The sequence below is a fragment of the Pteronotus mesoamericanus genome, unplaced genomic scaffold (genome assembly GCF_021234165.1).
Source record: "Pteronotus mesoamericanus isolate MK-2021 breed Mesoamerican mustached bat unplaced genomic scaffold, CSHL_Meso_final contig_94, whole genome shotgun sequence".
Lineage (NCBI taxonomy): Eukaryota > Metazoa > Chordata > Mammalia > Chiroptera > Mormoopidae > Pteronotus > Pteronotus mesoamericanus.
This window is the reverse complement of record NW_026555285.1, coordinates 44,706,281-44,719,403: the sequence shown is the minus strand read 5'-3', so window position 1 is coordinate 44,719,403 and position 13,123 is coordinate 44,706,281. Positions and strand designations below refer to the sequence as shown.

At 48.5% G+C, this 13,123-nt stretch overlaps 1 protein-coding gene, 1 long non-coding RNA gene and 1 pseudogene across 4 annotated transcripts in view; all 3 read left to right on the top strand.

Annotated features, from left to right (window-relative positions):
* The first annotated feature begins 1,644 nt into the window (after positions 1 to 1,644).
* LOC129081180 (atos homolog protein B-like) lies at positions 1,645 to 3,298 on the top strand (annotated as a pseudogene).
* A 3,493-nt stretch (positions 3,299 to 6,791) lies between these two features.
* LOC129080939 (uncharacterized) lies at positions 6,792 to 9,097 on the top strand. 2 transcript variants are annotated; one of them, XR_008530248.1, is made up of 4 exons: positions 6,792 to 6,928; positions 7,560 to 7,655; positions 8,018 to 8,270; positions 9,011 to 9,097. It is a non-coding gene; the product is annotated as an uncharacterized LOC129080939 (long non-coding RNA). The 2 variants fall into 2 exon arrangements; XR_008530247.1 differs by lacking the exon at positions 9,011 to 9,097 and having other exon boundaries at positions 8,018 to 8,632.
* A 10-nt stretch (positions 9,098 to 9,107) lies between these two features.
* The window catches only part of DZIP1 (DAZ interacting zinc finger protein 1), a 44,078-nt gene continuing 40,062 nt past the window's right edge, over positions 9,108 to 13,123 (top strand). For both annotated transcript variants that reach the window (XM_054586481.1, XM_054586480.1), the window contains exons 1-2: positions 9,108 to 9,287; positions 9,406 to 9,963. In XM_054586481.1, coding sequence (XP_054442456.1) covers positions 9,252 to 9,287; positions 9,406 to 9,963 — 594 coding nt within the window. In that variant the 5' untranslated portion in view covers positions 9,108 to 9,251. The remainder of the gene's footprint in view (positions 9,288 to 9,405; positions 9,964 to 13,123) is intronic.

Sequence of the window (13,123 nt, the reverse complement as noted above, 5' to 3'; positions counted from 1 at the left end):
CATTTTTACCTTTCTTGAAACAATACGGCATAATCCCCTGAAAGTGTGGCGTATTTTCTGCCATGGTTAATATTAAAATAACTACACAAAAATTCACCAATTTTGTTTTTTTTAATGCATGCTGATATGAGCTGTCACAATGCAGTCTAACAAAATTGTTTCAAATGAAGTTAAAGACAACTAAATGCTACTAAAGCTATCTTAACAGGAAAAAACAAATGAACTTTTTGGCCAGCCCAATAGCATAGTGAATTCCTGATTTCCTGAAGCTACACAAAGGAAAGTAAAAACAAAGTTTCTATTCCAAAGGGAAAGGCAAAGGAAACGGTTTTGAGGGAGGAAAAACAACAGCCCACGTCCCTGATTAGTTGTGGTGGAAAGGAGTATAATACAATGTGAAACGCAGAGGATTCGGATCCAGGAAGTATAATCCCATACCATGGCTATTATCGAAATTACCTTTACTGTACAGTGGATAGGATCCTGATTGCCTCAAAGATTTGTTGTGAGGTACCGTGAAGTGTAAAGTTTCTTGTAAATTACAAAGTAAATGTTACTCATCCTAATAAAATAATGGAAGAAATTCCTCTTTGGAAATTCCTTGGGATTTTATTTATTTACTTGGTTTGCCCTTGTCCTTTTGACATCACAGGTGATATTAATGACAAAAACAGCAGGTGATTTTAATATCCACAAGAAGCTAGTGAAGACATCATCAGAATGATGTACTGGGGTCAAGGCAGCCAACAAAATGCTGAATCTAGTGAGGAAAGAGTTTTGTAAACAAATAAAACCGGACCATGAATCAACACCAGAATGCTGCCTGCGATTCTGGTTTTAAGAATAAAAATAGGGCTAAAGAACTTCTAAGAACGGAAATTAAGCTATTAAAAGGGAGTTTTTAATTTATTCTGATAAAAACAGGAAGTCATCAGAGGGTTTTAAGCAGACCTCTGGCCGTATTGGATCTAGATTTAGAAGAGGTCACTCTGGCTGCTGTGTGAAGAATACGCTGTAGAGGAATCAACAGGTTGCCCAGTTAGGAGGCTATGGCACAAGGCCAGGTGAAAGGTGACGGAAGTTTGAACTCTGGCGGTAACTACAGAAATGGAGAGAAGCAAACAAACGTGTCATGGTGTTTCAGTGCTAATAAATGCGGTAGATAGTAGTAGGACCAAGTGAGTAATAAGGTTACCTTCATTCAGTTGATTACTCTTTAATTCCAATACAAAAGTACAGACTAAAATATTTTTGATAGCTGTTTAGGCTCTGGAAACACCAGCTAGCAAGAGAACATAAAATATAAAAGGTTCACCTTTGTCTGGGTCGGGGGTCCATGTTGAGAAGGACTGGGGATTCCAGGGGGACGGAGAGGCCCAGAACAACGACCACCATGGCAGAGCCAGTTGGGAGCGGGGGTCCAACTGAGCCCAGCGGCTGCGTGGAATGGTGGCAGTCCCCTTGCTAGTGCATTGTTCATGGACCAGATGCCAAGCCAGGAGAGCAAGGCATCAGTCAGGAAGAGGGAGCACTCAGCCAGGCTTACGCCCTCTTCATGGGGCTGTCCCCAGGCCCTCCAGCCCAGGCCCAGCGTAAAGGCTGTGAGGGAAACGCCCCCACCTCCACCCACCAGGGAGGGACTTCATGTACCACGTGGAGGCAGAGTCATCTCCATCCTCAATGCCAGAGGCTGGCCCTTCACAGCTGCAGTCAGGCAGGGTGTCCTCCAAGGTGGCCTGCTCCTGGGCTACGGCCTAAGAGGAGGGGCGACATCCCCCAGAGTCTACCAGGTAACCACATCTTGTCCTCTCTGGCTGGTGCCTCCAAGCCTCACAGGGCCCTGACACGGTCCTTTTGGCTGACTGAGGGTCCTTGGGAACTGAAGCGAGGCCCTTGGCTGGGGGCCAGAGAGGGGCAACCCCCTGAGGAACCATCTATTGTGGGGTATTATTAGGCCCAGAGAGGCTGGGAGTGGGGCTGGGGCTGGGGCTGGGGCTGGGGCTGTGTGCGGCCAGCCCGCATTTCTGCCATGACAGCCTGTGTGTTAGAGAACACACCTCACCTTAGACTTCAAGGGCCCAGATTCCCCGCCGGCCCCCATCAAATGCTTCCTGTAATACTTTGCACACCAGAGACTGGGCTTCCCCAGATCCAGGCGGGACAGAGGCCCCTGGGAAACTCCCCAGCATGAGCTCCTCCAGGCCCACTGCACACACTTCACATAGATTTGCATAGTCTTGTGTAACAGAAGACAAGAGCCCAGTGGCTGGCGTGGCCACCGGGCAGCCCCTAGCCCAGGGAGTCCCCTGGCACTGCCCGTGGCCACAGTGCTGAGCACATCCCCTCTGGCCCTCCAGGCCCCTGCCCTACCAAGGCTGCTTCCTGCTGGAGAAGCCCCGGATGTCGGATGTCGGCTCTGAGGGGGAGGGGCCAGCCCCTCAGAGGCACCGGGGACCCCTGGGTCACCCTCCTGCTGCCAGCAGTTCTGATGCCAAGGCCACACCCTTCTAGAGCCACCTGCTGCCTTGCCCAAGGAGCCTGTGCGGGACCCAACAGATTGCAGCCCCATGGGGCAGAGACTGAAAGGTGCCCGTCGCCTGAGGCTGAGCTCCCTGCAGAGCCTCCCGAGGGCCCAGACCTGCTGAGCCCCACCAGTGCCTACCCTGTTCCTACCCTCGCCATCAGCAGTGCCCTCTTGGGCAACTTTGAAGAGTCATTGCTTTGAGGATGTTTTGTACCATCTGGACACATGGAGGGCTTCACTGGAGACACTGGAACTAGTGGATCCTACTGCCCTCGGTGTGTTACGCCGCCCGTCACAGTCGCCGTCTTGGATGTTTCTGAGCAAAATGCCCCAGCCCCATTCCTGGGCATCACAGACCTAAACCCCCTGGGGAGGAAGGGTGACAGTGTGCCCAAGGTGGTCACCATCCAAGCGACCTTATTTAACCCCAACCACACGGTGGGGAAGCTGTTCCTTGTGACCTTTGACCCCTCAGGCATGGCCTTTTTGCAGCGTGGCCTCTTTTTGGAGGGAAGTGCTAGCCCCACCCACCGCGTCCTCAGTTACTTGCTGCACCTCAGGTTCTGGAGGTCCTGCTCACGCTCCTTAAACCTGCGTGGTGACATCCACCTGCTTCCCACCGGAGCCTGGAACTGGACACGGCTCCCCTACAAACTACAGGCCCCTCAGAATCCACGTCATTCACCTTTGCGCTCATTGCCAGCGCCATGCGGACCAAGGACCAGCCCGTTCTGCTCCCTCCTGGAGAAAGCAAACATGTGCAGAGGCGGCTAGAGATGCTTCAGGCTTGAACTAAGACCTTCACCATCCCCATGCCCACACTGGTGGTTTGGGTAGTTAAAGCTTCCGACCCTCACCACAGTCTGCCCTCCTCTGGGGTCTCCCCTGCCTGGCCCTCCCTTGGAATTCCCAGGCCATCTCGATAGTGGGGAGGAAGTGTGGCTGCCCTGAGTCTGTCCCAAGTTCCCATGCAAGTCAAGCTGATGTTGCCTCCCTGTCCTGGGCAGGGGCCGCGTTTTATTTATTGTTCATTTGTAATTTTTTCAGATTGGATTGTCTCAGTAACCTCCCAATTGGCATCGCTCCTCCACCTTCCCACTTGGGTATTGTTCTACCCTAAGGAGTTCGAGAGGCCGATATAGGGGCTGAGGGAGGACGGCTTTCCCTGAGCCGGTGGCAGAGAAGCCATCCTGGAAGGACTGGGTCAGTAGCCAAACATTCATCTTCTCCTGTCCTTCCCTTTTTTTTCCACTTTCTCCACCCTGTGACCCCTCTCTGAAAGCAGTTTATACCTATGTGTGTGCGTGTACACAAGCTTGTGTGTGTGATATTTGTGTGAGAAAGAGCCTGAATGCGTGCACGCACACGTGGTTAGCTGCCCCTCATCTGCTCCATTATGACAGCTAATCTCATTATCAAAACGTCATGTAAAAAGAAATGTTTTTATACATATCACTCGTTCCTCCTAACTTTTAATTTTAACAACGTGACACTTACATGTTAGTTACAAGGATATTCTCCCTGCAGTCGCCTGCAGTCGCCTGGATTGAGGATATCGTGGAAACTGCAGCGCCCATTTTCTACCACGAGGAGGCAGGGCACGTCCAAGGTTGTTGCAGAAAGCGGGAAGAAGCTTGGGTGCCTAGCAACTTCTCGGCGCTGCCACACAGGCCCACACGGCCTCCTTCTGGCCTTCCTTTAAATGACACAAATGTATTGACATATCCTATTGAAAAAAAGCTACAAAGCTAGCACAAAGTGTCTTCTTGGACCCTTCATGCAGTCACCAATTGCTACATTTGTTTTATCATTCCTTCTCTTTCTCTCTTCTCATTTATTTGGAAGTTGTAGGCACGATTCCCTGTATCCCTAAATATTTCAGAGTGTATTTCCTAAAAACAAAATATTCTCTCACAATACCACAATACAAGTATCAAAATTGGGAAACTAATATTGATACAATATTCTTCGTATCAAATTTTATTAAAATTCTGCCATTTGCCCCAATAATGTCCTACTAGAAAGTGAAAATCCTAGATCATGATTTATATTCCAGCATCATGTTTCTTAAATTCCCTTAATTTGACACAGTATTTCAGTCATTCCTTGTCTTTTATGACTTTAACACTTTTGATAGGCCAGCTATGTTGGAGAGTCTCTCAATCTGAGTTTGCAAATCATACTGCAATTTTTTTGTATTTAATCTTCCATAAAAAGTGAACATTTTCATTTTCTGAATGAATTCAAAAGGACCTTTGAACACACTGGAATACATTTGCTTCCTAGGTCCTTTCAGTTCAGCAAGCACAGAACGCCTTCCTAGTGGGCCTGTCCCATGTCCTGACAGCAGCTGAGGTGATTCCATCCTAGCCCAAGCTGCCCCCGCCATTTCCCCAGGTGGTTTGTTATGTTTTTAGCATATTGCCTTCTGATGCTCTATTGGCTCTATTACTGTCATCTCTATGATTGATCTCCACCGGCAGATATGCCCATACATCTTGACCTTTTTCATCCAATTAAGTCAGCTAAAAAGGTGACACATTTGTTATAAAGTTTCTCTCCTTGAAAACTAAGGGGCAAACCAAAATATTTATACCCAAAAGAAAGAAAATACATACACCTACAGGTGCTAAACTATTTTGAGCAGTTGCCTTATTTTTGCATAACCAAAGTCTCGCCATGGATTGGTTTGGATATTGGAAGTTATTCATGAAACAACTGCAATCTTCTCTCTCAGTGCAGTGATTTCCATCCTTTTCCATCTCATGGCATACATACACTAATTACTAAAACTCTGCGGCACACCAAAAAATATATTTTTTTGCTGACCTCACAAAAACATAGGTATAATTTTGACTCATTCACACCAATAGGTATCGCTGTGTTGGCTCCTGTCATTGTTTTTTTTTTTTTAATTTGACAATCGAAAGGAAAAGAGGTTAGTACTCCTGACTAAATAGTCTGGTATTGCATATTTTAAAAGATTCTTGCAGCACAACGGTTGAAAATTGCTGCCTTAGTGCTATCTGGGTGAGTTGAATAAGTAATCATCTTACACACACACACACACCCACACACACACACACCCACAAAGGGCATTAGCCTTATCTACCTCATAGTGCCTGAAACATCTATCTAGAAATCTATGCCATACCACTTGAGAGAATTTTTAGAATGATCTTGGATTCTCTTTCAAATTTAAGCATTTTAAAATTAGGCAAATTAAAAAATCACACTAAGGCTGTCCAAGGCCTTATGATTGCAAGTACAAACTAAAGCATGGAATTCAACATAAATACTTAGTGAGGGATTGCGACCTTTGACAAATCGCGCTAAATGAAGTATGGTACAAAGTTGACTCAGGGCAAAGCACAAGCAACCTGTTGTCATCCAGCAAAAATTCTGTAGTTACTCTTTTAATTGAAGAACAGTTTTTGCTGCAGCAGACACTAAGATTGTGCAAAATATGGACTCAAATTTCTCAGTCTGATTCAACCTCTGGGTTGTTACAATGTAAACTTTCTGGATTGCTCACTATTCTAAAACACTGAATTTTGCCCCATTGTCCACGTGTTCCAATTGTAGGTTAAAAAAAATAGTCACACTACTCTTGACCCATGACTTCTTCCCTGCCCCCCATCCCCGCACCGTGGAACTTTCTGCTAAGAGGGATGCCTGCCTCTCCTCCTGACGTGGGCATAAAGGAAAGTGACGCTGAAAATGGGAAACCTTGTGTGCTTCACCTGCAAAATGTCTAAACCGTTTTCCACATCACTCAAATGCAGGGTTGCATGAGACAGCTTCTTCAAGTCCCTTGCATGTGCAGATTTTTGCGATTAAAAAGAACTTCTTGGAAGTGAATTTACATGACGCCCCCATGTGAAATTAGCCAGCCGAAGGCCAGGCCAAGCGTAGGGGTAGAGTGAATGTGTTTTCCCTTTGAAAAGCCTTCCTGGGGAGAGGATCCCACACCAGCAAGAGCGGCCCCCGCACCACGTGTCTGCACCAACCGCGGGATTGGAGGAGCGCATTTTAGCGCTGCAGTCTAGATGTGCAAGGTCCCGCCCAGCTGCCAGAGGAGCTGGGACGCCGAGAGAAGAGGCCGGAGGAGGATCGCGGAGGGGAGGGGGGCGGGAGGGGGGTGGGGGATCCCGCGGCGCCAGCGGCCTGGAGTCTGGGAGGGCCCGGAGGCGCGCCAGGCGGCCTGCCTCGCCACAACTTGCCCAGACCAGACAGGCATCTTGGAAGGAGCCGACTCGCCGCTTCCCGCTTGGCTGCTCCTGGGCCTCAGCCTGCCTGCCTGCACCAGCAGCGCGCCTGGGTTCTGGGGTCCCCAGCGTCGCCCCCGTCCGCCTGCAGCGCCCGGCGCCCACCCTGGAGCCCGCCCTGGAGCGCGCAGCTGGGGTGAGCCAAGGCCTGGGATGCGCCAAGGCGCCCATGGGCATCTTGGTATCTGCTAAGCCGGGCCCTCCTCCCGCTTCCCCTGGCTGTGAGCAGAGGCGCTGCAGACCCCGCTGGCGTGGCTGCCGCAGCCCCGGTTCCCATTTGCCTCCAAAGAGGCGGCGCCACTGGCGCCCGCGTCCTCCGGCCTTTGTCTTTGCGGGTTCGGGAGCCGGCCCCGCGGCGCGTCCTGCTGGCCGCCCTGCCTGGGGATGGGGGGCGGAGGGAAGGGGAAAGCGTGCCCCCTTCTTTACTGTTCCGGCCATCTTGAGAACGAGATTCGATCAAAGGGCGAGGATGGCCAGCCCCGCGGCGAACAGAGATGGGTGGCGGCGAACAGAGATGGGTGCTTCGGGCCCGCGTGCCTTTCCCAGGACTGCAGTGGGGGCGTGCGGACAGTCTGCCACATTCAGTTCCAAGGCCTTGGTCGCAGAGCACGGGTGACTCTCCCTAACAGGCCAGAGGCCCAGAAAATAAGGAGGGATAAGGGCTGAGAGCTAACATTTCCTTTAAAGGCCTAATTCATTTGATCATTCTTTATCCATGTGTCCTTTCAGGAAATTAATAAGGCCTCTGCCTGTCTGCCCAATCCTAGGTGCTGGGGATATAACGGTGAGCGAGAGACCCGGGCCCTTGTTCCCGTTGATCCTGCAGCCCAGTGGATGGAGCCCACAGTTCCCAGAACTGCCAGGTCGGTACACTTGCTGACGCCCTTTAAGCAGATGGACAGCTGAGGCCTACGGCCGACATAACTTGTTCTAGGTCAGGCAGCAAGTGAATAGAAGACTCAAACTCTGAGCCTAGATCTTTAAAGCTTTATGCCGGCGGCAGTGAATCCGTGACAGCTCTTTGCCCCCCAAAGTTCCACTCAACGTTATGTGGGTGTATGATTCCGGTGAAGTCATAGCAAGTGCATGCTTGTTTCCTGGATGCTTTTACATGGGCTTATTTCTAGTTACATTATCTGGAAAGTGGTAACGATATTTGCTATTACAGCTTTACTTCTGGTTATTCTGACCCGTATTTTTCTTTCTTCTGTTCTTTGACTATTAGGAAAGACAAAAGTTTTCCTGACGGTTGGTCCAAGCTGGGGCTCCCCGGTGGATTGAGGAATGTCTGGCTTTTCCTCAGCTCATTGGTCTCTGTGGTAGCCACAGGCAGCCCTCAGAAGACCCCAAGGATGAGAGGCCTGAGGTCCAAAAGTTGCTGCTAGAAATTTGTTAGCCTCTCCAAAACAAAAACAAATAAACAAACAAAAACAAAACAAAACCAAAACCAGAATGCAGCTGCCACACAAGTTTGTAAGGTAGATACGAGGGCCCTGTAAAACTTGATGGTGAAGCTGATAGTTAAATTCCTTTCCATGTAAAAAAAAATTTTTTTTTACCTTCACATTTTGAAAATACATCTTTTTGGGAAGACAAAGTATTAAATATTTGGGGAAGTGCTTTGGTTTGTATTTCTATCAGAATGTTAACTCAGGTGGCCGACCCATAGAGGAAGAAAGACTCCGTTAGTACTTTCCATGTAACAGATTTAGAAAGCCTACCATCAAAGAGAATGAACTACACCACGAATTTAATTTTAAAACTCTATGGCAATATCATATACAAAATGCACGCTTAATTTTCAGCGTGCTATTCGATAAATTTTGTCGAATGTATATGCCCAGGGAATCGAAAAAAAAAAATCAAAATACAAAATATTTTTTGTTATATCCCAGAGTGTCCCTGTGCCTTTTGGCAGCCTTTCCCTGTCCATCCCATGTAGTTCTTCATAGTTCCGTTGCTTAATATTTTCTGAGGTGCGTAATAAAAAAAGAAAAATGAGAATGAATAGGTATGTCCGATTTGAAGCCCTAAGGCAAGAACAGTGGGGATGGCCAAGGTCCCAGGGATGTGGATCCCCCGCTTCAGGGACCTGGCTTGTCCTGCCCAAAGGTCGGACAGGGTGGCGCCCCGGGAAGCAGGCGCTCGGGAGGTGGCCCCTCGGGGTGGACGGGGGCATCCACTCAGGCTCGTCCAAGAGGTCTTCTCTGGTCCGCAGGGCCCTGGGCGCACGCTGACCACGCGGGGGGGCCGGCGAGCGCGTTGCTCCCCGTGGCCGCGGGCGCGCTGCTCGCAGGCCGGGCGTCCGGGGACGCTCCCATAGCAACGGCTTCAGCGCCCAGCCTCGAGGCCGCCGCCGCCGCTGCCTGCTGGGACCTCGCCTTCGCCTGCTGCCGAGGGGTGGGGCGGCAGCGGTGCGGGAGGCAGCCCGAGCTCCGCGGACGAGACCGTCCTCTCCGATGCCGGCAGAGGTGGCCGATCGGCCTCCAAGCATGGTAAGGGGCTCACAGGCCCGGGATACCCGCCAGCAGATGCCGGGCTGGGGGCGGCGACGGGGTGGCGGGCACGGGCTCACCGCTGCCTCGCCACCCCCGCCCTGTGTCCTTCCCGCAGCCCTTCCACAAGCAGGTCTACTACCCGCTCGCCAGCGGCCTCGAGGGTCCTGACGCCCCCGCAGGGGCCGCGGCCGGCGCGGCCGCCATGGCCTGCTTCCCGCCCGGCGCGGCCGCGGGCCCCCTGCCCTTCTTCCAGTTCCGGCCGCGGCTGGAGAGCGTGGACTGGCGGCGGCTGAGCGCCATCGACGTGGACAAGGTGGCGGGGGCGGTGGACGTGCTCACGCTGCAGGAGAACATCATGAACATCACCTTCTGCAAGCTGGAGGACGAGAAGTGCCCGCACTGCCAGTCCGGCGTGGACCCGGTGCTGCTGAAGCTCATCCGCCTGGCGCAGCTCTCCATCGAGTACCTGATGCACTCGCAGGAGTTCCTCACCTCGCAGCTGCACAACGTGGAGGAGCGGCTGCGCCTGAGCCTGGCCAACTGCGAGCAGAGCAAAGAGCTGCTCACCAAGCAGGCCGGGGAGATCAAGTTCCTCAAGGAGGAGTGCAAGCGCCGCAAAAAGATGATCTCCACTCAGCAGATGATGATGGAGGCCAAAGCCAGCTATTACCAGGTGGGCAGCTGCGCTGCGAGGGCCATTCCTAACCCCCCAAAGACCTCGGTTCCCCCGGGGATACCGAGAGCCCGTTTTATCGCTGTTTTGTTTGGTTGTTAAGATTTGTACTATAAATAAGAAGAAACAGCATACTTAAATGAACCAAAACAGTAACTTGAACCAGCGGATGACATGGTTCGTTACCTTCAGTAGACTACCATAGGATTAATGATTAAACGGGTAACGTTTCTGCAGTGCTTTATTTAAGTCCTGTAAGTAGTGGTGGTTTAAGGAGCTGTTTCCTTCTCATCGGTTTAATGACAAAAGAACCATGTGCAAACTCTGTGGCGGTGGCCCCCAAACGATCTGGAATGATTACATTTGTGGATTTTTCTTATTTTTTTTTTTTAATTTCAAAATCTTTACAAACTGACAGAAAAGTTGCAAGAATAATGCAAAAGCATTATTCTTCCCAATACCCTTCATCCACATTCACCAGTTATTCACATTTGCCACATTTTTTGCGGATTCCTAAATATTTCCAAGTGTCTATTTCCTAAGAACAAGAACAATCATATAACAACAGTGTTTTAAAAATTAAAAAATGTTGCTTTTCTGTTGTTAATCTCCAGCTGTTAGGGGTTGGACAGTAAACTCAAGATAAATATTGTAACTTTTCAATCTAACAGAAATTATGGTATACATCCTTTTTACCAACTAAAAGGGGCCAGCTTACTTCGCCAAAGATATCGACGTAAGCAGCGGATGGACAGGACTGACTTCAGACCCGTAGATTCTAGTCATTTGATTAAACATGGCTTAAAATAGGGGTGTCCAGCCCGCAGGCCACACGTGGCCAAGGGTGGCTATGAATGGCGACCCCACACGAAATCGTAAATTTACTTAAAACGTTAGTTTTATTACTTAGCTATGTACATTTTCTATATTAGCGATCACAAACTTGGGACCTGCTCGATGATTTTAAAAGCTTATTGAAAGGGCCGCTGCATCACGAGGTTTATTATGTGAGGACTTTTGTGCTTATCTGTGGTGGCCGATATCACGAAAATTATGCACAGACGTTTTTTTTCTTTGCTCATCAGTTTTCATTAGTGTTTGTGTATTTAATGTGTAGCCTAAGACAGCTCTTCTCTTCCCAGTATGGCCAGAGATGCCAGAAGGTTGGTCACCCCTGGCTTAAAAGGTCTTGGTGGATTTAGGTGATAGTGAATACAGAGAACTGGGTATATGGTGCAGAAAATGGTGGGGTTAATAGCGCTTAGGACTGACCCAACAGGAATACAGAGAGAAGGGTATTTAAAAGACGTGAACAGTGGGAAAGAATACTGGGAGGCAAGCTTAGTGTTTAGCTTTGGGTACACAACTCTGAGGTATAACTGTCAAATGATACTTGATGTTGCTAATTGCCTATTTCATAAATGCTATTTAAAATGTAGATATTTATAAATAGTACTGAAACAGCTCTTTATAAAGGTATGTCTTATACAAGGAATATAATGAATATTTTTAAATATTTTAAAAAGTTTATCAGTTTATTTTTAAAAGTTAAAAATTTACTTTAAAAAGATTGGTAGTAATATAGTGAAACGTTAAGACCCATAACACATAGAAATTTATCATTTATAAATACTTTTTCACTCTTTTGGTTACCATAGAAATGGTTGGTAAATCAAGATTTTCAAATGTGAATGATATATGAGGATTAAAAGGTACTGGTTCAGTTTTATGAAATGAGTTACACCTGCCTACTCTAGGCCACTCAGAGGACTCTTCAGTAACAGTGTTAGCTGTGTGGGGCGCGCAGGTGTGACAGAGAAGAGATAGAAGGGACCAGACCACCTTTTCCAACACAGTAGGACACTTTTGCTCTCTATTAAGTGGCTTGATATTATCTCTTTGAACAGTGTGGGCACTTTAAGGTGACAATTCCAGAGTAAACTGCCTGCTTTTGCATCCTAGCGGTTCCACTCTGCAAGTCATTTATTTAACTTCTAAACCTCGGTTTCCTCATCAGGAAAATGGGAATGTTACTAGTAGCTACCTTTTCAGGTTGTTCTGAGAACCCCAGAAGATGTTACATGTGAAGCATGAGGAAGGCTCGGTAAATAGCACCTGACATACAGATGCTGATTTCTGCTCCAATTTCCCAGTAGTGAGCTGTGACTACCTATGATCGCTTTGCAAATCCTCAGGCCTTTTTCAGGAGCTCACCTGGAGTAGGGGGTAGAAAAGAAGGCCAGAGACCACATTGCTGATGCCGTAAGAATCAGTGATTCCAAGGGGGAGGAGGTAGTCAAAGACTGTTGCTAAAAATAGTTGGTGTGTAAGCTACCTCGCTGGGGTTCCACGTGTCATTGAAACTCCAGTTTCATAAGCTGGGGATATTTGGCGTACAACAAATTCATGGGAAGACAGTTGATTTTGTTTAAATAGTCATGTGACTTTAGCATACAGTCATGGATTGGTGTTTAAACAGAGACCTCCAGTCGCTGGTGAAGTCTGATGGGTGAAGGCCTGTGTGAACCAAGGATCTAGCAAATGTTTAAGTTAAAAATTTTAAAATACTAGTACACTGTAACAGCACTTAGACTCATTCTGAGAAGACCTTTTCATTTTCATGGCTGGAGGACTCAGATTCCTCTCTGTGCTCAGCAACACAGGCAGATTTTGGAATCTGCCAGCTAATTTCTGTTACTGTTTCCAATTTATCCATCTCCCTGGAGTTGGAGAGCAGCCTTGAGGAGTAGAAAAAGCAGGCATTTTGCAATCAGCGAAACATTGGTTAAAATATGCAACTGATAATGCTGTAACTTAATTTTCCTGAGCTTTGATTTCTTCAGTAAGTCTATGAAAATTTCAAAAGAGAATGATGTAACAGGGCCTAGCTCTCAGCTGGTACAGTGGAAATGTTGTTTTTTGTTGGTCTTCATCAAGTTGAAAGTTCTCCCCTCCCCTGGAGTTTTGAACTCTCAAACCCTCCACTTGGAGCTCCATTAGTTTGTCGATTACAAAGTCGGTTTTGTTGCCCTGCACTGGTCCCTGCGGGGTGTGGGGGCGGGGCGGTTGCTGGGGCGCCTCGGCTCTGGTGTGCAGTGACTCCCAGTCTCTCCGAGCTTGGGGCAGTGGCTTGCCCTGCGTCCTTCCCACTCTTACGTAT